This window comes from Eumetopias jubatus, unplaced genomic scaffold (assembly GCF_037043125.1).
Source record: "Eumetopias jubatus isolate StellerSeaLion01/CBP00866 unplaced genomic scaffold, mEumJub1_p1.0 scaffold_12, whole genome shotgun sequence".
Lineage (NCBI taxonomy): Eukaryota > Metazoa > Chordata > Mammalia > Carnivora > Otariidae > Eumetopias > Eumetopias jubatus.
Genome location: NW_028274818.1, coordinates 107,735,572 through 107,761,913, shown reverse-complemented (window position 1 = coordinate 107,761,913; position 26,342 = coordinate 107,735,572). Strand labels below are relative to the sequence as shown.

The 26,342-nt window shown below is 57.9% G+C and overlaps 1 protein-coding gene across 1 annotated transcript in view; it reads left to right on the top strand.

Moving 5' to 3' along the window:
* FOXK1 (forkhead box K1) overlaps nucleotides 1–25,055 on the top strand; it is a 65,897-nt gene extending 40,842 nt beyond the window's left edge. Inside the window, exons 2-9 of the mRNA XM_028088470.2 lie at nucleotides 2,871–3,056; nucleotides 13,090–13,246; nucleotides 13,787–13,933; nucleotides 14,556–14,749; nucleotides 17,037–17,203; nucleotides 17,293–17,577; nucleotides 18,408–18,632; nucleotides 19,188–25,055. Of these exons, the coding sequence (XP_027944271.2) occupies nucleotides 2,871–3,056; nucleotides 13,090–13,246; nucleotides 13,787–13,933; nucleotides 14,556–14,749; nucleotides 17,037–17,203; nucleotides 17,293–17,577; nucleotides 18,408–18,632; nucleotides 19,188–19,453 (1,627 nt within the window). The 3' untranslated portion in view covers nucleotides 19,454–25,055. The remainder of the gene's footprint in view (nucleotides 1–2,870; nucleotides 3,057–13,089; nucleotides 13,247–13,786; nucleotides 13,934–14,555; nucleotides 14,750–17,036; nucleotides 17,204–17,292; nucleotides 17,578–18,407; nucleotides 18,633–19,187) is intronic.
* The last annotated feature ends 1,287 nt before the right edge of the window (nucleotides 25,056–26,342 follow it).

Genomic DNA, 26,342 nt, shown 5'->3' with positions numbered 1-26,342 from the left:
ATATTACAGGGAGAGAAGTAATTGGTGAACCCGGGAGCTCCCTAGGGAGATGTCTGTTTAAAATTAAGTAGCTTCCTGGTGTTTCTCCTCCTAGGTAGGAGACAGTTTGCCTCGGGATAATTTCTGGAAGAGTGAGTCAGGAGCTGCTTTTGAAATAGCTGTTGAAGTAAATAATATGAAAATGTTTACTGTTAAACCTTAATTGGAAATGACTCTTACAGTGGGAAATTGCCCTGTTTGAATCAGTTATAGATGGTGTTCGATTTTGCTACGAATTTGCTAACCCAAATCCCTGACCTACAAAATGTTGTGTTTTGTTTTACTAAAAACTCCACGTGCGTGCACGTTTTATCTGGAATCTTTGTTTTTTGAACTGGAAGGTGCCTAAGAGGTCATCTTTTGTGTTCAGAGCCTGTCCTTTTGTTAGCTAAGAACAGAAGTACGGAGGTCGGGGCACTAAACTCACTGGGAAACTTCAGCCCCTCTTCTTCCTACACCCTGTTTCCCTGCGTCTCAGTTCCCACCCCAACACCTCACCTTCACGGGGAACTCAGAAGCCCTCCCTGGGCGCCTCGTTCTCCTCCCGAGAATCGCCCCGTGGCCTGGGAGTGATGCAGCCCTGGGCCAGCTGGCCTGGAGCCTGGCTTCCCCATCCCCATTCCAAGGATCCTGTGCTAACTCTTGTCTTCACCCACAACCCTGTTTTTTGACATTCCGCTCTGCCTTGTGACCTCTGTCATAGGCCAGAAGCCACATCCTGTTTCTCGTTGCCCCGATGATTGTAGGATGCTGTGATCTCGTGCTCGCGTGAGGGCTTTCTCAGTGCGGGACGGCACAACTCCGGCCATGCGCCCTTTCGGCAGGTAGTGGAGTGTAGCTTCTTGTGTTGATTTGCAGCTGCCAAAGGAAGAGACAAATGGTGAAGGACATAGACACTGCCTTTAAATATTCATCGTTCTTGCTTCTGTATGTAACACTGTGGAACAGGGCCTGTGTGCGTGTGCACGTGCATGTTTGCATGTGTATGTGCACGTGTGTGCGTGCGCGTGGAGCCCTCAGCCAGATTCCTGGCTCCAAACTCTTTCCTTCATTCTCTGGTTCGGGGACAGCAGCCATCCTGCATCGGGGACAGCAGCATGAGCTGGGACGGATGTTAGCTCTGTGCCCTCCAGGTCTGGAGAGACCCGAGACCTCAGAGAGCATTATAGGAAAATGTGTGATGTAACTTTCTAGCCAAAATACTAATGAAGGAGATTTCTGTTGGGTTGTGGGAAAACTAAGGAAAGTGGGAGCAACATTGAACGTTTTTTAACTGTGGCTTACGAGAGGAAAAGTGCAGAATGTCTTTAAATGGCCGCAGGTGGCCGTACACAGAACCCGGGGTTGGGGGGGGTGATGTGGACACTACATGACAGGTGTCCCACCCCCGCCCTAACATGCCGGTGTTTAGACTGCATCTCCCAGAACCAAAATGGTGTCAGAATCCCTTTGTTCTGATTTTAGGTTTGGAAATAGAAAGCTGGTGTCTGTGGCTCAGACAGCGGCCTGGTACTTTGCTCCCCACCTTTGCAGATACGGCCGGTCCCGTGCTCAGGTATCTCTGGAAGAATCAGTACTGGCTAGTCAAGCCGGTTTAGTTACTGACTTCCTCTGGGAGGTGCAAGCAGCCTGGCTGTTGGAGCAGACAGCCGCGTATGCTGCTGAGTCATCTCATGAGAAGGGGTCTTCCCGAGTGGAAGGCTCGAGTACCCGTCTGCTCACATGCACTGCCTCTCGTGGGTCCAGAACCTATTTCGACCTACTCTTGAATCTGGTTTTTTTAAAAACGATTTGATTAAGAGAAAAAGGGAATTCAAATGCTGTGTCCCTGGGAGTTTGGAGGGGTCCCTGCTATGTAAACAGCACTGCTGAATTAACACGGGCCGGAGTGGACCAGCAGCCTGCTGGCCGAGGCTTCGTGCGGTGCACACTTCTCAAGTTGTGAAACACCCGGTGTGCTCTCAACACCTTTCCAGAACTGTTAGGAGTGCCTGTCATCTCCAGCAGCCCCCCCCACGCCGCCCCCCACGACACTCCCTTGTTTTAAAAAGAGCCTTTTCTAAGCAGTTGCTACAGGTGAGACTATGCCTTGTCTCTGCTCTCCTTTGGGTTTGCATTTTTGTTTGTAACTAAAGTTGCAGTTTAGCAACTTGTTGATGACTTGTGGTCTAGAAATGAGGTGTGCTGGATACATAATGTCCAGATTTTGTGCATAGACGTTTCTTGGAGGTAGGGGACCTTGGCTTCATGTGGTGCACCCACACGCAGGGTGTGACTCGGATGTGTGAGGCCGGGTTTGTTTGCACGTGGTCACCTGCCAGCAGAGAAACCGAGGCCCGGAGCTGACTGTGCAGCCAGTCGTGGTGCCGTCACTCTGCGAGGCGCCTGCCGGCCTGGCTGGGGATGGTACCACCATTTGGTCCCGCTCGATGGCTTCTCGCAGCGCAGCTGTCTTGACGCTCACTGCTGAGCGGTAATCATGGTATTTCAGCCTCCCGACAAGTGTTCTCTGCAAGCTAGTGAACCCCGCTCGGGTACCCCTGCAGCCATCCTGGTGGACGGGAGGTGGCAGTGTGTCTGAGCCTCTGCTGGGGACCCGCATGGGTTCATACCTCTGTCTTCACGTGGGCGGGGAAAAGGAAAACCCGTATCGGTGTCAGCAAGTGTCCCAGATCGGATTTTTGGTTCGCTCTGTGAACTGCAGAGTGATACCGGGGTTCCGTAACGTAAGGCGAACCCCACCGTCATGGCGAACCAGAACATTCCACTGCCGCCTCGCGGCCTTGTCCCCGTCTTTCCCACGCTAATGTGAGCTCTCCCTCTTGTTGCAGGTGCACTTTTCGATTCCCCAGCACGGCCATAAAGATCCAGTTCACATCTCTGTACCGTCAGGAAGAAGCCCCGGCGTCTCCCCTCCGGCCCCTTTACCCGCAGATCTCCCCTCTGAAGATTCACATTCCGGAGCCGGATCTCCGCAGCTTGGTCAGCCCTATCCCGTCCCCAACCGGCACCATCAGGTGAGTGGCCGACTCAGGCCTGGCCACATGCGCCCCACCCCCCCCCACAGCACCAGGGTCCCCCCTGCTCTGGCCATCTGTGTGAGAAGCAGGAGGACCCAGGTGACTCAGTAGGTCTCTGGAAAACTGCAGGGGGATGGAGATTTTGAAACTATTCTAAGTGCATCAAGGGACCTGACAACTTAAAGAACATCTCTGGAGAATTCTCTCATAGAGTGAAGAGTCCCTACAGCATTAATCACTTTCCCGGTTTACAGTTCTGTGTCTTAGGGGCTTTCCTTAAAAGCAGCACAGGTCTGATTGCTTTAGAGGCATTGACAATATTTTAAAGTAATCTGTGCATGCCAGGATTTGAACTTTGTTTTTCTAAACTTTATTTATGAAGTTTTAGGACTTGATCTAGAGTTTGAAGGAGAGAAACTTCTCAAACGTTCCCATCCTTGGTGTGGTGTACAGAGAAACCTCAGGGGAAGGTTTCGGGGAGACCCCCGTAGAGAGGGACCAGCTGGGCTCTCGACTCCGTGTCCCACCCTCTGCCTGCGCTGGCGCCACGGCTCCGGCCACGGCACTGGCAGCTTCCCCTGTGGCTGGTGCGTCATCAGTGCAAATGTCAGACCTGGAAAAAATAAAGGTCGTGTCTGAGTCTGGTTTTGCCCCCACATACCTCCTGCAGGGGTCTCAGTCCTCAGGGGTGCCTCTGAGCCACACTGGGAAAACCGATGCTCCTCGGGCGGGAGTTTTGCTGTCCCCACAGTCTTCTGGTCAGACACCGTGCCTTCCCTCGCCAAGCGGCCACGCTCTGGCGGTCTTCATGTTCTCCTCATGTTCTAGGACCATGTGTCACTCGGTCTTTCTGTGACAGTCATGCCTCATTGCTGTTTTCCCGCTGGGACATGTTGCAGACATGTTGGGAACAGTTTGCTTTGAGCTGGCTTGGAGCCTGCGTCCTGCAGAACCAGGGAAGAAGTGTGTCTCTCTCTTACGGAGAGAGTGGTAGGCACAGCGTTGATCATGGTGTGGCCTGGAGCTCAAGACTGGCCCCCAGTTCTGGTTCTGGCCATGTGACCAGTTAGTGGGAGAACCAGGGGCCTCGTTAGGCCTTGTTTTCCTTGTCGTAAGGCCAGAACGCAGATGTCCTGGCTCTGGGAGACGGGGATGAGCGGCAGCTTTCTGAAAGCCCACGCGTGTGTTAGGTCCTGTGCTCACCGCGGTGCCTGCAGGGTCTCAACTACTCCTTCCGCTCACTTCAGGTTGCTAGAATGGCTCTGGTCTAAAGCCCCAAATCGAGTGTGTGATCTCATTGTTATTTCAGACGGCTAACTGGACCTTAATCTAGAGCATGAGTTTTATGCTCACGCTGTGAAAATGTTCCTACACGTACTTACCTGTAATTTATCCACGGATAAAAAGTCATACGTGGGGAGATGAGGTGGGCCCTGTGGACGACGCTCTGCCTCTTCCTCACACGGCTAACGGGCCGCCCGTGACCCAGCAGCTCCCCGGAGCGGGAGGTCCAGGCAAGAACTCGTACACAAGGGCTCAGGGCATCACTATTCCTAATAGCCGCGAAGCAGGAGCGACTCGGTGGCTGTCAACTAATGAGCAGCTAGGTCAGACGTGGACTATTCACAGTGGAATGTTACGTGGCCATAAAAAGGGATAAAGTGCTGACACCTGGCAGAGCGTGGCTGCCCCGTGGAAACGTGACGCGGAGTGAAGGCAGCTGAACGCGAAGGACCGCACCCCAGTACGATGCCGTTGATAGGAAACGCCTGGAACAGGGGGTCTCGGGGAAGGCAGCAGGCGCGCAGCTGTGGGGGCTGGGGGTCGGAAGGCGTGCCAGCCAGCTGTATGGCCTTTGTTTCTGGGGTGACAGTGGAAACGCTTTGGACTCAGACAGTGGTGATGATGGTTGCTGACTCTGTGAGTACCCCGGAAACCCCTCAGTTGTACTCTAAATGGGGGACTTATCTCAGTGAAGCTGATACAAAACCTGGCTGTCCTGACACCTTCACCCGGAGCAGCCTAAAGCGGCCGCGGGCACATGGACCAGCGACATCCCATGCCCGTGCTGCTGGCCGCTGGGGGCCGGTCCTGGGCGGCATGGGTGTAGCTGTGGAGGGCCCTTGGCACCCAGCAAACCCCGGGCAGGCCGTCAGCATGGCATTGTTAATAATCGGGTTATGATCCAGCCAGATAGACACTAAGAAAGAAAAACGTGTTGGTTTGTACCTGGAGGGCTTCAGAAAATAAATACATTTCCCAGGGATATTCCAAATCAAAACAGTAGACAGCTGGTTAAGATATTCAAGCCAGGCTCTGTGTCCTGACGTTACTTTTGTGTCGGAAGGGAGGCCGGAGCTGGAAGAAGTTCAGGGAGGTGTGGACTGAGTGCAAGTAGGAGCTCAGCAGGTGCGGCTGGAGCTGTGCTGAGCACGGGTGCGTGTGAGGGGCCAGTCCCCGGGCCGGGCGGGCTGGGGCACTGTGTCCCGGGTCCCCCCCCCGCCGCCACTTCTCCTTTTTATCTGGCGGAAGATTTGGGGAGAAAGTAGCCACTGTGGGACTGGCCCTCTCTCCCTTTTTGGCCTTGAAGTATCAGAGAAGGGACTTCTGTTTACATCCGCTTATCTTAGCGCAGTGGAATCCAATTTAGAAACCTCAGAGGCCCTTGTGGTTTTGCTTGCCAAGATCCTGTTCAACTTCTGGGCTGTTGCAGGGGTGGAGCCCCGTGTTTACAAACACGCCACCCCTCCTCTCCACCCTGGGATGCCCCCCCGACTTCCCCACCCCCACAGCGACCGAGGAGGGGAGCAGGGCTGAGGGCTCGGCTCCGCAGGGTGGGGGGGCAGGGAGCTGGCACCCTGCGCCCGGCCAGCCTGCACAGTTGTCACCCGTCCCTCTGACGACACAGCGGGAGGGGGAGGGGAGGGTGCCTCTTCTCCTAGTTTGGTGTGCCTGCTTCCTGCTCCCGCCATTGGCCAGCTCCCCCGAGCCACCTGGGGGCCTTGGTCTGGGTCACTTTCCAGCCTGGACCCAGTTTCTCCAGCACCCTGGCCTGAGCCTCTGTCCCCTCCAGGGTTTTGTGAGCGGCGTTCCCCAGGGGGGAACATTCCCCGGAGGAACATTCTCGAGAACAAACAGCCCCGCCCCACACTCCGACCCCGCCCGCCTTCCTTTCTGTTTGGCCTTTTTCTGCTTCCCCTGCCAGCCAGGGGGTGTGGCCGCCCTGTGGTGGTTGGGTTTGTGTTTTGTTTTGGGGCGTTTGTTTGTGGTTGTGTTTTTTTTTTTTTTTTTTTTTTGCGCTGATGTGCTCCACCCAGAAAATGAATGAATGCTCTTTGAAATAAATTCTGCTGTCTTCAGCAGCATTTTATTGACTTTTTTTTTTTCGTTTTGCAAAGAAGTGGTGTTTTTAGGAAGAAGAAATCAGTTCACCATTTTCTGGGTTTTACAAAATGAGAGACCAATCTATAAAGAGCTCTTGGAGCTAGGAGTTTTAGGGACAGAGCCGAAATAAAACCAGAGGAAGGAGGCAGGCAGCACAGAAGGAGGGGAGCTGGTCTTTCCCAAGAGCCAGACTTTACAAGCTGTTTCTTTAAGAAGGCTTTCCTCAATTTTTTTCAAGGTAGAGCTCAAAAACCAGAGTAATTGTGTTGTGAAATCTGGCAAAGTCTAAGCCACTGACTTCAAACTGAAACTGCCTTTGACCGTGGTCTTCAGGCGCATTTCCACCCCATCTGTGGTTGGAGCTCGGCTGCCCTCCCCTCCCTGCGATCGGTCTGGTCCGTCTGGGAGAAGTGCTTGCGTTTTTCCAGCCGACTGGGGCCCTTCCTTGGGGTGACGTTTCCTGCGTCACAGCTCCCAGCTCAGTCTCCAGATGCTTCCTGTAATGCCAGCAGGGGCCCGCGCCCGCTGATCCGTTGGTCCAGGAGCCCCATCGTCTGTGGCTCACCTGGGGGCCACTTTCCTTTCCAGCACCTCTCCTGTGGACCTCACACCCCCACCCGGTCCCTTTCCCTTCCAAAAGCTCTGAGAAATAAAAATCGGTTCATCCACACAGAAAGGTGGGCCCTCCACCTTCTTTGCATTTTCCCTTCTGCCGAAATCCATGCCAAGATGTATTTTGGCTCTAAAATGTTGAGAGAAAGTTCTTATCTTCGCTGGGGTGGCCATTTCCCGGTTCTTGGGCACATCTCACTGGGGCCCTTTGGTTCCTGTGTCGTGTGTTCTCGGCGCGCCTTCTGGGTGACGCCCGGCCTGTGTGCACTGCTGCTCCCGCGTGGGCACATGACCCGGCAACGGAGGGCCCTTCCCAGGCCTCACACTCTGGGAAGCTGGAAGAACCTGGAGGGCAGGGGCTGGGGGGTGGCATTCCCCCAAGGTCTGCACCGCACGGGCTGCCCTCAGGGGGGGTGTGTCTGGTGAGTTCTGGGCTGAGGAGCAGCTCGGGCCAGTTTACTGACTGCTGGGCACAGGGCAGAGTATGTTTCAGAAACGAGTTAGGCTTTTGAAATAGCTTCCCAGGATTTCGCGGCATCACATTTATCTTAAGCATTCCTTAAGAGCGGTCTCAGAAGCTGGCCTCTGTGGATTTTCTTTCCCTGTTCTCTTATTTTTTTTTTCCAGATTACAGAAATACTGTGTATGCATTATACAGAATGCAAACATTTCAGAAAATGAAGCTCCCGCCCACCCTGCTGTTCCCAGGACAGGTCATGGGGTGCATCTCCTCTACGCGTTCCCGACGGCTTCTCTCACAGGGACTGCTGGGGGTCCCCCCTCCGCAGGAAGGCCCCGTAGAGTCCAGTGTCCTCTCGCGGTCTTTTTCTCCTTTCCTGCTGGGTCTTGGGCGCCTTTCCGAGTCACCGCACTGCAGGGGCTGGAATTGGCTTCCTGAGCTTCCCACTAGGGGGCCCATGGGCCATTTCCAGTGTCCTGCCTCAGGGGCGGCTCTCTGAAGCTGCCCTTCCGAAACGTCTGCACATCTTACGTGGAGGCAACACAGTTCTCAGATTTGGTTATTTTGTTTGAGAGTCACGAGCCCTGGGATTCTAGGGCAAGTAATGAGGATAGGAGCCGCCTGCTGGTGCTCGCGCCGGGCGTCTGCCTGCACCTGCAGGGCGGCGCTGTGGCCCGTTCCCGGATGGGACACTGATGCCCGGAGACTGGACACCGCCCGCAGGTCTGTGCTCTGTGCACAGGGGTGGCGCCAGCCTCATGGATGCCACTGAAACTTTTAAACAGGTGGTTTTTATCAAAGGGATCCGTGCACGTGGTATAAGAACTGACACGTGCCCCGAGGCGGCAGCACGGGGACAGTCCCCGCCCGCCTCCAGGCTGTGCTGGTGTTGGCTCACCTCTGCATGGTCCGCTGCACGACTCTCGGCTTCTTGGTGTGCCTCATACTAACATCCCAGGTGGGAAGTCGGGGTTTTGTCCTCCCTCCCCACCCCGGGACCTCAGGACCGTGGGGGGGCCTGTGAGCGTTGGCGTTTTCTGAGTGTGCCCGTGCTGCCTGTAGCGCCCACTGTTTCTCACTCGCGCTCTGGCCGCTCCGGCCCCGGGCGGGGGAGGGACTGAAGGCCTGTGCACTGCCTTTGGTTCTGTTCCCTGTCCCTGTGACCCGACCTGCACACCCCCCACCACCCCCGCGAACATCCGTCACGCGGACCTGCTGGGAAGGCCTTCCTCGGGAGCCCGGTCTCCCTCGGCCTGGACCCAGCCTGGGGCACCTCTGACCCTGGGATTGGCCCCCCCGGTCAGTCCGGGATCTCCCTCTGGCCAGTCTTGCCCTTTCCCCGATCTGCTCCTCGGTTTTATTGGGGAACATTCTCCAGTTGCTTCCTGGAAATGGGTACAGGACAGGTGAATGAAAATCACGAGACATCTTCCAGGCCTGAAAATCATTGTTTTTCTCCATTCACACTAGATGAAAGGTTTCACTAGTAGAGAATTCTCGGGCGGACACACTTTTCCCTCACAACTTAAAATCACTTTCTAGCTTTGAGTGCTGCCGTTGGAGTGTGGTGCCGCCTGGCTCCTGACCCTCCTGGACTGGACGTTTGTCCTCTGAGCACACGCAGTGTCGCTGCGTCCCCACCCCTGCCAGCATGTCTGCAGCGCCAGAATCTCGCCTTCCTGTTTCCAGGGGAGCTTCTGCTCATGCCCTTACCCCTCACCGCTTCCCATAGGCTCTGGGGAGGCCCTGGGCGGGGGGGGGCTCTCCTCCCCCTCTTCACTGAACTTCTTTTTCTCCTCTTTTTAAAATTTGAGGAACGTTTCCCCGTCCTCTGTCAGCGCCTTAGCGGCCTTCTCACCTCTAATCAACGCGGTCTGTGCCCTTCCGGGGTCAAGGCCACACTCCGTTTTGCTGTTTCACACACACACACCCCCCCGCCGCCCATCTGTGAGGGCGCTGCAGGTGCGCCTCAGCAAAGCCGGGGTGATTAGGAGGCAAGGCTGTAAATGCACTGAAATGGTGTTTCAATGAGAAATGACAAAAAGATCCTAGTTTTCAGAAAAGTTCAAAAGGCATGAATGAAAAACAGAATTACCACTTACCTCTGTGTATTCATCAAAAGTATGATCTTCTGCCTGAAAAGCCTTTCTGCTCAGCTGCCATCCCATTGAGGAGCTAATTCTGTTTTTTTGACTGAAAATTAATAATCTAATTAAAATCTGCATAACACTCCCCAAAAAAGACTGAGCTTCCAGAAAACCATTTGGATGATCTCTGAGGTGGTGGTGTGGGGCCGGGGCCCAGGGAGGGGTTCCAAGTGGCCCCTCCTGGGGGCTGGGTGGGGAGGTAGAGCATAGACCCCCAGCAACCTTCCTGGGCCCACTGTTTGGGGCCCAGGGTCCGGGGTTCTCTGGATGAGACCCAGGGGCGGTCCAGAGAGGGGAGAGGACCTGGCCACGCCTTACGGACTTCAGCGCGGCTCTTCTGGCTCCCTCCCTCCCCCACCCCCCCACACACACACCTGGGTGCTCCCAGGTGCCCACTCTGATCTCAGGGCCGTGCGGTCTGAATCCCAGGAGGCTGGCACAGGGGGGAAATGCTCACAGCCCCAGGGCAGACCAGGCTGGGCAGGCATCTGAGTGGGGGTGGGGGCCTGGCGGAGCTTGGGGGCATCCTGGAAGGGTGGCAGCGGGTGCCACGGAAAATGCTCACTGCAGGCTCCAGGGACAGACGTGGTTGGCCAGCCTTCTGTCCCATTGGTTTTTCTCAGTGTGAATTCTTACCGTCATAGTGAGACCTGAAAACACCTTTTCCCACCAGGCTGTTCATTCTTTTCCAGTATCTGTAAACATAGGATGCAGAGTCATCGCCAGGCATGACTTGCATGGTCGCAGAGGTCCCTTCCTGGGCCTGGGCGGTTACAGAGCCAGCTTGGGTTTGCCCCGCTGTGACAGCCTGTGACCGCAGCCCCCGAGACCATAAGCTTCTCTCGCCTGAAACAAAAATGTGACTTAGGAACTGTATTCCCACAAAAGGGGGAACCAGCGACCAATGGTCTAAAGTGCACATTCCGCTGCATTTCCACCTGGAATCTTGAATCAGGAAGAACAAGCATTTATTTAGTGCGACGTCTGTAGGAGGCGGCTCCTCGGCCCCTGCTGCTTCCCTGTGTGCCCAGATGCAGGCTTCCCACACACCTGGGGCTGGGGGAGACACAAAGGGAGTTCTTTGCCTAAGCCTGGCTGGTTCAGTCAGTAGAGCGTGCAGCTCTTAACCTCGGGGTCGTGAGTTCAAGCCCCACACTGGGCATGGCGTCTACTCCAAAAGCTAAAAAGTTTTTTTCCAGCCTTTGCAAGCAGTGAGGGAGATTTTCAGTCGGGTAGGGTACAGCTCTGGTATGAGACACTGAGTGTCTTGGTGGGTTTCCCCAGAGTGGGAGCCTTGCTGAACCCCAGGGCCCCCGGACCCCCATCTCACACATGCCCCTCTGAGGCCCGTCTTGGAGCTGAGCTCACGTGGCATCTCCTTTCGTCCTTCTCTTCAGATGGTGGTGTGCCGTCAGGGTGGCCAGGTGTCAGGCACAGCCCTCCCAGCACAGACAGGCCCACAGGGACAGCGGAGTAGGGCTCATGGGGAAGCTCGCTGCTCTGAGGCCAGAAAGGCTGTGCGCACAAACGCACATTCTCTTGGATGGGCCGGCTGGGCAGCTCTGGGGTCACGGCCGGTGACCAGCTGCGCTCCGTCCCCACCAAGCTTCCCCGCAAGCGCTTGCTGGCTCGAGCCACCTGGCAGCCCCCACGCACGCTTCCCGGTGGAGTATTCCCATTCAAAATCATTCTTTGGTGAATGGCAGCGTTTTCTCTGGGTTTTGCCACTGAGAGTTAGAGGTAAATTTCTGCACTTCTCTGCAACATAGTGACCTGTGGCAGGCAGCACACCCCGTGCGTCTAAACCCAGAGGTCGCCTGTGTCCTCACCACTGGTAAGGGCGCCTGGTCAGTGTCAGGCAAGGTCAGGAAGCCACCTGCCCCCTGGTTGGGTGTGACTCCGTCTCTGGGAGTGACGGTTCTCGTCCCTTGTGGTGCGACGTGCTTTACTGTGCTCACGTCCACAGCGGGGGTCGGGTGTGTGGGGAACCGAGCGGGGCTGACAGGGCTTCAGTGCACCAGGGCATCCTGCGCTTCCGCACCATTTGGCAGAAAACAGTGCAGAGAATCTTCGGGACACCCTCCTCACTTCGGGGTCGCGTGACCTTTGAATCACAGCTTTAGGCCGCATGCGGTAGCGTTTAGTTCCCAGATGGCTGCATGTGAGAAGCCTGTTTCCGAGTGTGTGAATGTTCTACCAGTCCTGCCCTAACGTTATAAGCTTGGGTTTTGTATATTTGGTTCCAAATGAAGTTAAGAAAAAGCTGTTTTTACTACTGTTTGCTGCCTTTACCAAGCCTGTTTATGTTGTTGATCACAGGCTCTGTTCACACCTGTCTCTGTCATACTTGGGGAATCCAGCGGAGCCCTCGAAGTCCCGGGCACCCGGGCGGCTCCGTAGAGGGTCAGAAGGGAGGATGCAACAGCCCGTGGGGCAGGTTCGGAAACCTGGGGCCTTCTGGATGGTTCCTGGTGGGGTGCTGGCCTTGAGGGAGCTCTCCTGAGGGCAGGGGCCTGGGTCCTCTGTGACTTAGGGAGGCAGAGCAAAGTGGCCTTGTCCCTGCTCCGCGGGCCGGGGTCGGTGGGGGGAGGGGCGCCTGTGGTCCGCGTGAGGCTGGCCATCGCAGCTCCGGTCAGCTCCCAGCAGGGGCTGCCTTTTACCTGGGCTCGTTACCTCAAGTGTTTACATTGGTTTCCTTGCATATTTTGTAATAGAATTAGTTTTCAGAATCAGAATTTCATTGTCGTTTGATGGCCAAAGTCCACCTTGTTAATAGGAGGCACTGTACCTCACCTCTCGCCGCTGAGCTGGGCCAAGTGAGCTCCAGCAGGAAGCGGGCCCGGGACCCTGCAGGCCTGGCACCGGCCACTGTGTACTCAGGACCCGCTTGAGCCATGGGTGTGTCCGGCCTGTGTATTTGGCCACAGGTTCCCACCTCCGATTGGCAAGGCAGCCCCGGAGAGAGGCAGCCAGTGTGGGCCGCAGAGGCTGAAGCCGAGGGCCCCTCTCTCAGGTCCCGTCTCCCCAGCCTTGGCCCACGGCGCCCCCGTGTGGACAGTGAGCTCGCTCAGCCCCGCCTGCCTTGCGGGTGATGCCCTTCAGGCCCAGGCTGTGTGCGGTGGGGAGCGGGTGGCTGCTATGTAAACCTGGTTCTCAGGGCCCACAGCTCCCACCGCGAGCAGAAACCGCTGCTAGAATACCACGCATTGCGCCGGCCACGCATGGACACGAGCTGTTCTCTGGTTGCACTCGGTCCGTCCTTTATCGATGGCGAGATGTGGTGTCATGACAGCACATGGAGGAAAGGGGTCAGATTTCCCTGTCACCTTGCATCGCCCAGCATCGCCCACCTAGGTCCTGAAATCCTGTGATGTCAGGTTCTCCTTTTCAGGGTCATGACCTCAGAACGTGTCGTTTCTCTCCGCAGTGTTCCCAACTCCTGCCCGGCCAGTCCACGTGGGGCCGGGTCGTCTGGCTACCGCTTCGTTCAGAACGTGACCTCGGACCTGCAGCTGGCCGCAGAATTTGCCGCGAAGGCCGCCTCGGAGCAACAGACAGACACGTCCGGGGGTGACAGCCCTAAGGTGCCAGGCCTCATGGCGCACGTGGCACAGCGCGGGCACACACAGGGCTGCTCCGGGGGGGCGCGGCGGGCTTGCGGGTACCGGCGTGAGGAGGAGCCGCGCTCGGGGGCAGGACGCCGGCCCTCTGCCGGAGAGCGCACTTGCTCCTTCACTGACGTCACACTTAGGCCCCGGGGACACTGCCCTTTCCCGCGCCGCACCTCCTCGTCCCGTGTGCGGGGGAAAGGACGGTTTCAGGGTTTTTCCTTGCAGCTTTCATATTTTAGTTCACGCTCCTCTGATGCCAGTCTTTAGGTCAATTTGCAGAGGAAGCGAGCAATTTCAGAACTAAATTATGATGAAAATCTGGGGCCGGAATGGCTGTCCCTCATTGAGTGTACGCACATTGGCGAGACGGGTGGTGGTCCCTGGGACTGAGTTGGGTGGGCACACCTCTGCCCTCTGTCCCGATCGCTGGGGCCCTCTGCAGGAGCGGGGGTACACGGCGGGTGGGGCTTGCAAAGCCTGCCGGGGCTAACGGCGCGCTGCCTTCGTCCTCAGGATGAGGCGAAGCCGCCGTACTCGTACGCTCAGCTGATTGTGCAGGCCATCTCGTCCGCACCGGACAGGCAGCTAACACTAAGCGGGATCTACGCCCACATCACCAAGCATCACCCTTACTACCGGACGGCTGAGAAAGGCTGGCAGGTGAGGCCCAAGCCCGGGAAGCCAGGTGTCCAGCCCACTGTCGCGGAACAAGGGAGTCAGGTCATTTTCTGTGGGACAGAGTGGGCCAGGGATGCCTCCGCTGATGGTGTGTGGTGCATCTGAACCGAGAGACTGGCCCCAGAGAGACCAAATAGCCTTCTCCCCCACAACATCCAGAGAAGGGATGGTTAGTTCCTACACCTTGCGGTGTTTTCACGCTTACCATGCCTTCTGATCCTGTGCTGTGTTGGAAATGGACCATGCACGTGTCCCGGGACCATCAGACCTCGTGTCACGCTTGTTCCGGGACATTCTCCCCTTGGTTGCTCTTTCCCCCTGGCCAGTTGACTTAGTACGAGTTCTGATCCGCATACTCCTAGGCCGTGGCTTGTCTTTCTGTTTCACTTTTTCTATGAGGAACGCTGTGCTGGATTTTGTTAGGAAAAGCCACCACTGTGCCTTTGTACTTCCTGGTAGAATCCAGTGACCTTACCACCCCCTGGAGCACCGTCGCCAGCACGAACGCTGGGCTGTCCCATCACCTCTGGTCTGGGTCTGTTAACATTCAGATGCAGTTTGTTTTCTGACTTGCTAACTGGCGAATATCTCTTCTTGCCCACAGAATTCAATCCGACACAACCTCTCTTTGAACCGTTACTTTATTAAAGTCCCTCGTTCCCAGGAGGAGCCTGGGAAGGGGTCTTTTTGGCGAATAGACCCTGCCTCAGAAGCGAAGCTCGTGGAACAGGCATTCCGAAAACGGAGGCAGAGGGGCGTCTCCTGTTTCCGCACCCCGTTCGGGCCTCTGTCGTCCAGGTGAGTCCCTGCTGTGCTCCTCGGTCAGCAGCCTGGCTCCCCCACACGTACGCGTTCACGGGAGCATCTTCGGCGCTGTAAACGCATCACCTTTGTGGTTTTGAGCGAGACGATGTCAGGACAGTAAAGTTAGTAGGCGGACCACTGGCCGCACCTCTGATGTGTCCCTTCTCAGAAGCCGAGGCGCAGGCAGTGGTGGGAACAGACCCTAAAACCAGAGAGTGGAAGGGGCCTGCAGGGTTCTGTGGAAGCCGGCAGGGGGACCGACCGAGCAGGTCTGGTCGAGCTCAAGCACGTGGTGTCATTAATGAAGCCGACGTCGGGATGTGGCCGCCGTCCGCCCTCTGGTCGGGGCCCCTCCCGCTCCGCACGCTTGGCCAGCCCAGTCCATCGGGCCGAGCTGCACGTGGACAGGCCCAGAGGTCTTCCCAAGGCCACCAGTCCAGGCAAAGCATGGACCAGGAGAGGGCAGATGCTCTCCGTTGGCACCTTGTGCTTTCCACCTCATCGTGGAGCAAATGTGATTCCGTGAAAGGCCGCTCAGACGTCCAGAAATGTCTGGTACGGGGTCTGCAGTGATTCTCGGGGCTGTAGCGAAAGTAGAAGTTGGAACAGAGGTAACGGTCGTACTGGTAAGGTAGGAATTCAGAATGCTTCAGCTGAGCTCCGAGTTTCCAGAACACCACACTGCTTGAACAAGGCTTGGAAAGAAATGTTGCTAGAGTAGCTGAGGTTGCCAGGGCTGCAGTGGCGGCCCACAGACCTGGCAGCCAGCTGCGCTTCTCTCACACTTGTGCGGCCAGAGGTCACGGTGGCGGCGGGGTGCGCGCCTCCGAGGCGTGAGGGCGTCTGCTCCGGGCCTCTCCAGCGCCCCTGGGCTCGGGCAGGCAGCTCCCCGACCTCTGCCTTCATCTCCCCTGCCATTCTCCCTGAGTATGTCGGTGTCTCGATTGCCCCTTTGAGGACGTCGGTCACGGGGTTAGGGACCAATCCTACCTGCTGACTCCAAGCAAGGTCCCCTTTTGAGGCCCGGGTGACTTCTGGGGACACAAGTCCCACCCTTAACAGTGACCGCCGTAACATTTCACTTGGTAGATCAGCGGGTCGGCCAGCTAGGGGAGCAGTTCCGGGGCTGGCTCTCTGCACCCAGCACTGCCCAGGGAGCCCTGATAAGGGGTGTCTCTGGAGGACGACGAGGTGGGCCTGTCTTCATGGTCACTCTGGGAGTGAGGGACGCAGTCTTGTGAATCTGCGTAGTGGCAGGCAGGAAATTCTTGGGCCCAGGAGGAAGCTGTGTGAGCTGTGACTTAAGGAGAGGGAGGGACTCTCATGGCTGCAGAACCTGGATTTTTTGGGAGGGAGGCGGCGGGTGTGTTTGTGTTGGGTGGGAGGCAGGTAGGAAGCAGGGTAGATTTGGTGCAGAGTTAAAGAGGAGCTGCCAGGAATTTGGGCTCCTGAGGTCAGAAGGAAAGCTGTCGTAGGCTCGGGGGCTGGGAGGGACCTGGGCGTGAGCAGACGGGCTCCAGGCCTGGGTGGGAGGCAGACAAGCCAGCTGAGAGGTGGGAGAACTCCGGGGGGCGGGGGCGGGGGGGAGGGTGCCGGGTCTGTGCCTGAGGAGACCAGGGCGCCCGCAGCACCCCCGTATCCGGAGAGGCAGACGGCATTTACTGTGGTGATGATAAACGCGGAGTGACCCAGCGTCCTGCCTTGGAGAGTTTGCGTTGACCCCGGGATTCTGTTCACGGGACCGTGTGTCCCCATGCTGTGCAGCCGGCCCCTGGCCAGCCCCAGCAGGACACGAGCTGGACCACAGCGCTCTGTTTTAGAACGTAGGCGAACAGTGACGGAGGGACCAGCCTTCCCTGCACTATTAGCCGTGCAAGCTGAATAGCCGTGCGCCCAAAGCCTATCTGCTCCTTCGGTCGTAGGCCTGTCCTGGTGGGAAATTCGCGCCCATCCCACCAAAGCCTATGTCTTTAATGCTTTCGTGGAGGACTGGCTGGTCCCCTTCAGGAAGTAAGTGCTCTGGGAAGCCACAGATAATGCAGCGTTCTCCCACTTACTGGGCTTAAATGCCCAGTTGCTGTTGCATTTATCGGGTAGCTCGTTGCCACCGTGGAAGGTTATGTTAGTGCTGGAAACACCTCAGGAGGACGGAGAAGCACGGGGAAAGGCTGATAAGGGGCCGTGTAGCGTGGATGTTGGCATGTTTGTGTTTTGTGAAACACCACTTTTGTTTGACCGTGTGTACTTACTACCATGGTCCTTTCTCTTGTTCCTTCCGTAGGAGTGCTCCAGCTTCACCCACTCATCCTGGGCTAATGTCCCCTCGTTCTAGTGGCCTGCAGACCCCAGAGTGCCTGTCTCGAGAGGGCTCACCCATTCCACACGACCCTGACTTTGGGTCGAAGTTAGCTTCTGTTCCGGAGTATCGGTATTCCCAAAGCGCACCTGGTAAGAACGCTCTCGTCCCTCCTGCTGGCGTGGCAGCGCGGAGCCTCGTGGGCCCGTGGGCCTTAGCGGTCGTGCTCCTTCTCGTGCAGGCTCTCCAGTCAGCGCCCAGCCAGTGATCATGGCCGTGCCTCCCCGGCCGCCCAGCCTGGTGGCCAAGCCCGTCGCCTACATGCCAGCGTCTCTAGTGACGGCACAGCCGCCCTCGGGCCACGCGATCCACGTTGTGCAGCAGGCTCCCCCCGTCACCATGCTCAGGGTGGTCACCACCTCCGCTAGCTCCGCCAACGGGTACATCCTCACCAGCCAGGCCTCGGCAGGGGGCGCCCACGAAGCGGCGGGCACGGCCGTGCTGGACCTGGGCGGCGAGGCCAGAGGTAACGCGGTCGTGCGCTCCCCGGGCTGGGATGGGTACGGCCGTCCTTGGTCTCGAGGATGGAGCCTGGCAGCCTGGGCCATGGGGCGACAGAGCCCACGTGCTGGGGCCACGGGCAATCTCTGGGGACCGATGGTTCTCAGGCTGCCGCCTTTCCTCCCTGCTACTTGCTTTTTTGGGGTGCATGTGCTTTGAAATCCTCACCGATCGTCCTCTAGAGCGTGCCCTCCTTGGGTGGTGGCGCCTCCAGGTGCGCGGCCCCCAAGGTGACAGCCCTGTGTCACGGGCTTGAAGTTGCGGTCTGGAGGGTGATTGCTCTGGAGCCTCCAGCTGGGAGTCCTTGGAAGTCACATAAAATAAAAAGTCGCCGCAGATTCCTACGTTGGGCGTCTCAGGCCCAAGGGGTCACGGGGTCAATACTGAAAATGCGGCCAATACGGCGGGAGCCCTTAAGCCGCCCACGGGCTCTTGGGCTCACGGGCCTCTGTCTGCTGGCCCTGGCAGCCCATTCATAGCGTCACAATGACGAAGCATTTTGGAGAAAGAAGACCGTGGCTCCAAGTGGCGATCTTTTCATTCCAAATAATGTTTTCTTTCTCCGATTACGTTTGGGTTGCTTAAAGTTCAAAGTACTTAGATGTTTCTCTAAAACCCTACTAATCGTTTTTCTGTTGTTTGAAATGTATTTCATTGGTGGGATGTTTCTTTTCAGAATAGTTGATGCTTCAAAACCGCAGTCCGTTCCCCCCATAAACAGACTTCCTGCTGAGCCCAAAGAGGGCGGGCCGCCCCGACAGGCAGACAGGGCTCTGACACCCTTTCTCCCGGCAGGCCTGGAAGAGAAGCCCACCATCGCATTTGCCACCATCCCCGCCACCAGCCGCGTCATCCAGACCGTGGCCAGCCAGATGGCCCCGGGCGTCCCCGGACACACGGTCACCATCCTGCAGCCAGCCACACCTGTGACCCTCGGGCAGCACCACCTCCCCGTCCGGGCCATCACTCAGAATGGGAAGCACACGGTCCCTGCGAACAGTTTAGCCGGCGGCACTTACGGTGAGGCCCTGCGCACACCTGCTCGGCTCGGCCCCGCCGCCCCGCCCGTGGTGCCTGTGGCACGCCCTCCCAATCCGGTGGGGCCCTCGCCGCGGCCGGCCGGCGTATTGAGCGTCTGCGCCCCGCGGGCAGCGGGGTCAGGCCGAGGCCCGAGGCCTGCCGCGGAGGCAGATGACCACGTCGCAGCGCTCGCGCCCCGTTGGGTTAGACAAGAGGTCGGAGGGAAGGGAGGAAGGGAAGCAGTTGGAGGTGGGCAGGGAGGGTGGGCGCACACGGAGCAGGGCTGCGGCTGCCGGGCGGGTGGCGGGGGTGCTCAGTGTGTGTAGGGTGGTTCAGGGCAGGCGGCCCGTGTTAAGCACCTGCTAGAGGTGAGGGCAGGAGCGCCCCTGGCTGTCTGCAGGGATGTGAACGGCTGCAGCAAAAGGAGGCCCCGGCACCCAGCGGCCGGGCGCGCTGGGAGCCAGGGTCCCCTGTGGTTCGCTTGGCCTTGTGCAGTGACTGCGCGGGCTCAGGGCACCCGTTCCCGACACAGATCTCTTTTCCCTCCACTCCTAGCCCTCACGAGCCCCCTGCAGCTCCTGGCGGCGCAGGCTAGTTCATCCACGCCGGTGGTGGTCACGCGGGTGTGCGAGGTGGGGCCCGAGGAGCCGGCAGCAGCGGCCGCCACCCCAGCGACCCCAGCCACCGCCGCCACCGCCGCCTCTTCCACCGGGGAGCCCGAGGTCAAAAGGTCGCGTGTGGAGGAGCCCGGCGGGACTGTGACGGCACAGGCCGGGGTCATCGCGGCCGCCGGCCCGCAGGGCCCGGGAACCGGGGAGTGAAGTCACCCGCGCGTGGGCCGAGTGCGATGCTCGCCAAAAGGGATTCTGGAGCCGGGCCCTGGCCGCCGGCCTCCTGCCGCCTGCGGCCCGTGACGCGGAGGCTCCACGCGGACCTGCGCACGCGCCGAGCAGACAGGACGGCCTGCACCCGCCTGCACCCGGATACGCTCGCTCTCCTTGTTCTGTGTCCTGCCCCTGCTGTGGTTTAAAACAAAACACATAAACAAGTTCAGACAGCTGATTGTACGATTCGGGAATGCTTGTTTTTATTTTCCTTCTCCCTCACACCGTCTTCGCTCCCGGGCCTGTGGTCGAGGGCCGGATCACGGGCCGACCCGGCCACGCGCAGAGGCGAGGCCTCCGGAGCAGCCTTCGGCCCCTGAGGACGGACAGAGGCCTGCGCGGGAGGGGCCGGCGGCGGGCATAAGGCCTGTGTCCGCCGAGCAGGAGGAGGCCGGAGAGAGGCAGGAACTGCCAAAGCTCAGACTGTCTTGTGGGCCTTTTGCCCTAAAATAGTGACATAGTCTTGGCATTAATCGGGGGGAGGGGGCTCTGGTTTGGCTTTGGACCCCAAATACTTCTTGTCTTGTTGAAACGAGTTGAGGCTTAATCTTAAATCTGAGGTAAATACAAAAGGAAGCTTGTGTTTGCGAGGTCCGCATCTGTGGACAGTGGCTGTGGGTCCGGGCTGCGGACCGGCATTAATCCCGTGAGGAGTTGCCACTGCTGCTCTGTCTGCTAACTTCAAGAAGGATCGACGGCGCCTGGATTGGCGTTGGGAGGCAGAGAGCTGTCCGGGTGAGGAGCAGGCAGCCCTCGTCCAAAGGCTCCGAAGCCAGGAATCCGTGAGCCCTGCGTCCTCTGTGGGCCCGAGGCCCCAGCGCCTGGATGCCGTGGGACACCCAGCGCTGGCGTGGGCCTCTCCCACCACCACTGTCACCGAGTCACACTCGCTTTCCTGCCGACACGTACCTCCTGCTGTGCGTCCCGCCTTCTCCTGTGTCTGCAGCTCTGGGGCCGTGAGCGGTGGCCACACCGCCCCTGCGCTCGGCTCTTGTGGACTCCGTCGGTCTTGCCCTCAACCCGGCAAGTGGCCCCAGCTTCCCCGAGAGGGACCCCTGCCCTTGCAGACGCCCCTGCTGCCTGGAGCTGTCACCGGACAGGAGATGAGCCCGCACTGCCGCATATATAGCCCAGGTTGGGATCCAGACTATAGTTCTCCAGCTCCTCTTGGAGAACGTTCTCAGGAAATGTTAAGCGTCTGTGAAAAGTGACTTTAAACTTGGCTGGCCGCCCCGGCACTGGGCCCCACCCGGCACAGCAGCCCCAGGCCCCGCACAGAAGTCCAGCGGGGACAGTTTTTCTTCCTGGAAGTAGCCTGTGCTCAGCATTAGTCTCCCCCCAGCAAAGCTGCCTGCCCCACCCGCCCCGAGAGAGGGTGCAGCCCCTGGAAAGCCGCCGAGGGAAGGAGCAGGCCTCGCGGGTCTCGTCAGGTACTGGCTCGGAACGAGAGGGAAACCGTGGAGCACAGTCTCGAGGCCGTTAGGGCAAGATTGGCTTGTGTGCCAAGCACGCCGTCCCAGAAGGCAGGGCTCGTCGGTGGCCGGGGTGGGTTTGACGAGCTGTCTTGCTGCCACATTTGTCGGTCGCCGGGGACACGTGCGGAGCGTCCTCCTGCCTGGCCCAGCGTGACGCCTGTCCTGGCACCCTTCAAGCCCCGAACCAGTCGTTTCCTATGGCACCAACCTTTATGTGGGAAAAAAGCTCTTTTGTGAAATCCATACCTATTGCCTTCAGTGACATTGGGATGGAATTGGCCGGGTGTGCCGTCCTCGGTGATGAGAAGTCGCGCTCTCTTCCGCATCGATGTTTTCTGTTGCTTTATAAACTTTGTCTTCTGCAGAGTCTGTTGTGTGCGTGAGAGGGCACGCGGGTTGGGCGGAGGCCGTGGCACACACATGGGCAGTTCGGCTCCTTGCCGCAGGCCTCACCTTTGAGGGTCTGACCCCAGGGCCTCCCTTCGGCTCACCTATTGCTTCCCCCCCACCACGGTCATCGTTCGCGGGGTCCTTGCGATGAGGGGGTTGCCCCGGTTTGCTCCGTAGAAAACCTGGCACCGTCTAGAGAGAACACAGGACGGTCAGCCACGGACACGCGTCAAGCCTTTGCCTCATCGGGTCGGTCTGGCCCTGACCCTTTGCTTTCCCAGCTTTTAAGACGTTTTGGTTTCTGCTCCTTTTTCGTGATGATCGCACTCTATTCGGGCAGTGGTTCCATGAGGAGGGAGCGCAGAGGGGTCAGAATGTCGATTGGTGGTATTCCGCCACATGGAGAGCTCACGCCTTTTCAGTTCCTGCAGGGACCGAGGAGACCCTGTGGGGTCAGCTCAGGCTGGGCCTTGGGGGAACGGCCCCTCGGGGTTCACAGACAGTGAGCTTCTGGATGGGTTTCTGGTCATCTGACCAGAGAGCAGGCCTGGCTCCTGCCGGCACGTGTCCTGGGATGGTAGCCGAAGGCCCAGGGCAGCCCGCGCCTCAAGGAGACGCACCTTATAGCAGACAGGTCTGTGCCCTCGGAGCTGACCAAGGGATGGTCTCCACCAACTGGGAAGCAAGAGCACCAGGCCAGACGTGGCCCGAGGACTGCGGCCCTCCGATTCTGGCCTGCCTGTGACCCACCACAAGCGTGGGTTGTAGCGGGCGGGCCAACCCCAGCCAAGATTGGCAGAAGTGGAAATAGGTGAATTCTGGCATGGTGCTGGTGTCACCAATGGCCTTGGGTCCGAGGACCTTCTCTTTGATCTCCCAGGGGCTTGAGTGTGTGTGGAGAGGGCAGCCAGGCCAAAGGTGTGCGGGCTTTGGGACAGGCCCACCCCCTCCTGCGCTGTGACCCGGGGCACGCAGGCCCTCTGGACCGGGTGGTACCAGGTTCCTCTTCTCAGTGTCCTGCTTGACCGGTCGCCACGTTTACCAGCACCAGAGACAGGAAAACACCCTGTCTGCACAGGAAGGAAGTCACACAAGTAACTACTTTTCAGTAGTGTGCATTTCGCACCAGGCATAGTCTGGTATCGTGTTGGAAGGAGGAGGGTTGTACCCGGAGGTCACGGTGGTGTCACAGGGCCCGGTGCATGGAGCAGTGTGCGACACACAAAGCCGCGGAGGCATGGCTCCTGGCGCCCTAGGGTGGACCTCCTGAGCTGTCTGCGTCTTTCTTCCATGCTGAGGCCCTCCCCAAGTACCGCATGCTAGCCTCAGACCGGCCAGTGCAGCGCCGAGGGGAATCACACAGACTGTCCCTTTTCCATCTTCTCTGTAAATTCTTAAAGGTTACATGGCTTGCATCCCTCAGTGAGGTTCCTCAGGCGCCAGAACAGCCCCTGGTCCTGTCCCACGCCCCGAGGACGGCAGGACCCATTGCCGGGTCCACCGTGCAGAGTGGCACGAGGCCAGCCCTGGGGTTATGGGGTCCTTGTGCCCACGGCCACGCCCGTCAGCTTCTCTCTCCCGCAGGTTCGTGTTTGAGGGTTGCGGTTTTTCTTTTTCTTTGTTTAAGAACCAAGCCAAGTCGAGAAGATGAGGAGGGTTTTCTGGGTTGATAAAATCAGTATTCCGTGATTCTCAAGCTGGGAGGGAATGAGTTCAGGGTAGGGGTGTTGCCACGGCTGGAGGGCGGGGATCCCCACTTCGCCTCAGGCAGCCTGACCCCAAAGGGTTCAGTGGGGACCTCCTCGTCCCTCTTCTGCTCCTCGCTGGGACTGGCAGAGGACTGGCTCAAGGCCTCGCACATCACCGGGTCCGTGCTCTCGCTTCCCTGAGAACGGGTCTCTGTGTGGAGACCCAGAGTGATGGGTCTGACCCATCTGGACCACCTGCTTCTGCCCTGAGACACAGCCTTGTCCCTGGGACGCCAGAGCCCAGCCATTAGTGACGGGGGGCCCTCCTGCGTATCACCCAGGACCAGGAGTTCCACGGAAGCTCCGCCCACCACCAGGCACTGGCGGCGGCCTGCATTTTTACACGGGACTGAAATGAAAATCTTCTTGGAGTTAGTGAGAGTTGGGGATTCTGTGTCTCCATTATCCTAATCGCTGGTTTTGGCCCTCACCGTTTCAGCCAAGAGTGAGCGGAGCATCTCTGTCTCTAGGGAGAAACCCCACAAAGCACTTCGTCCGATCCTGGCACCTGCGTGTCATCAGGGCGCACTTGGGAGAAGCAGGGATCCGGGGGGCGGGGCACGGGGCCTGCCGTGCAAGAGCCGTGTCTGCAGCCTACTTCCTGTGGGTTCTAGTCTCCCACCGGCGTCCCAGGCCGGCCAGAGAGCCTCCAGGGGGCTCTCTCCTGTTTGCTCCAACCCTGTTATTTTAAAAGAGTCAAATACAATTGGAAGAATCTTGGCTCCTTCTCCATTCGGGAATCTGGTTCATTTGATTCATCCAAATATTTATTGATGGTTTACTCCATGTCAGAAACAGTAAAAGTGCCCGGGAGGGAGGTTCCTAGCCGCAGTAAGGGGGCTTGCCCTTCTGAGCTGTCTCCCAGAGTCACGAGGCGCGTGGTGACCTGGCCCCTCAATGCCAAGCGAGCAGGCTGGGCTGGAACGAGGTCTGCGCCTCTGAGGTGGGTTTTCCCACACGAAGTCAACGGGTGTGAAGGATGTTCACCTGGCCTTGTGGTCTCTTAAGCTCTTAGCCTCTAAGTTTCTGTGTTAACTGACCCCCATCTTTTTCTTTTTTTTTTTTTTAATCGATAAAAAATGGGATTTAAAATCAAACATTTAAAGTTTGGCCCTTCCCTGCTTCCCTCCCAGCTTCCTTTCCGGAAGGCTTTCTGGATAGCCTATATTCTTAATTTACACGGCTCGGTTTGTATTTCAGGGTGGGGGCCGGGGAGGAGAGAGACAAAAGTGTGACCCCGACTCTCGCCTGGATCCGCCGAGTCCAGCCCCACGAGCTGCGCGTGCCCCGCAGCTCGGCCCACGCGAGCTTTTTTTTTTCCCCTTACCTGCTGGCAATTCTCCTGTAAAGATCATTTGGGGGGCGGGTGTTAGGGGGGTGTGTGCGCGCGTGTGAGAGCGTGTTTTCTTACAGTGGCTGTCTAAAGTATTTTCCACAGTACATGTGATAATCAGTGCTTTAAAAGCAGTGGTACCCCAGACAGTGGAAACTAGCTCATGGGATCGGAGGCCCCGCCATGCTGCCGGCTTCCGCCACCTGTGCGCACGTCGGTCCGCGGGAAGCCCCGGGGGGGGGGGGGGCCCAGACGCCCCGCAGGCGGCAGGGAACCAGCAGTCCCATCCTCAGAAAGACGAGAGGCCCACAGCAGCTGGGCCCGCCTGCGTTTTCATTTCAAATGGGATACAGTATTTTTTTAATAAGGAGCCATACTTTTTTTTAAAAGTTTGAGATCTGAATGTGATTTCTAATTGTATCAGACATTAATGTTTTAAAGCTATAACAAAGTTTAAAAATTTCTACTTTTTGTTTTTCATTTAACTGTTCTTTTATCTATTAAAATTTGTTGTATGTGGATGGGGAAGTTCGGTTTCTCCTCTTAGCATTTGTTTCTATAACCAGAAATAAAATTATATATTACAGAAATGAGCCCGGGGCTCCGTGTGGTCCTTGGGAGTGGCTCCTGGGGGACCGACGGGTGGATGGGCAGATGGCCCGGACACGCAGCCCCCGTGTGCTCCCTGGACAAGGGGGCGCCTGACCCGAGGGGCCGCTGCTGGGGAAGGTGTGCGTTCTCCCGTTGTGCTCAGTAGCCCACTCCTGGGAAGGCGCGAATTGACGGGAGCTGCCGTGATTTCCTGGCCTCACCGAGCCTCAGTGAGTTTCCTGCATCCAGGTGTTTGCAGCCCCGGGGGCGGGAACACTACTCCCCTCTGCCCCTGGCCAGTGGAGCCTCGCCCCTCTCCTGGGCACCAACAGCTCAGCTGGGGGGTGTCCCGGGTGGCTGCGCCTGTGCACCCCCCAAAGCAGACCCTAGAGAGCTGGGGGTCCCTCCTGCCGGCACTCGGCTACATACTGCCCCTGTGTGATGTCTCTTAGGACTTGATTGTTCTGGGTACTGAGGGCAAAGTGGAGGGCCGCGAGGCAGAGGTGGTCTGCCTACAGGCCGGAGTCAGACTTGGTTCAAAGTCTGGCGGGGGGGGGGGGGGGGGGCTTTAAGCTGCAAGAAGCTCCATGTCTTCATCCACAGAACGGGTGCCCCCACCTCACAGTGTTCTGTGCATCACGTGGCCCAGGGCACATCGGCTGTGGTGAAAGCCCCTCTCTGCGGCGCCCACCGGCTTTACGATTAAATCATCGCACGAAGAAGTGTGCCTCTGCTGGACGTGGATCTCAGAGAAGTGTGCACTTGTCACACATGCACCTTTGGTCAAGGTTCTCTAGTCCATGGGCCTGTCGCTCGTCACCTCTTGGAGCGTCAGTCACTGGCCTTTTCCAGGGTCTGCGGCTGTAGCAGACGTGTGAACACGGCTGTCCTTCACGTTACCCCACGGACACCGTACAAGTCTAATGGTAAGCCTCCCCGCACCAGTAACAGGACGTGTGAGGATTTGGCCAAGTAAATAACAAGCAACAATGAGGATGCTAAGTCTCAAGAGCTATGATGGCCAGTTAGCATCTTCCTGAAATGCGCAGCTTTTTCAGTTTTGGTTTTGACTGAGACAACCATTTCTCACTAGTAAGACCTTAAGATTGGGGCGCCTGGGTGGCTCGGTCCGTTAAGCGTCCGACTCCTGATTTTGGCTCAGGTCGTGATCTCAGGGTCGTGAGTTCGAGCCCCACGATGGGCCCCATGCAGGGCATGGAGCCCACTTAAAATATAAACAGACAGAAAGATAGTAAAAATCAGACCTCGAGATAACATCTTACACAAAC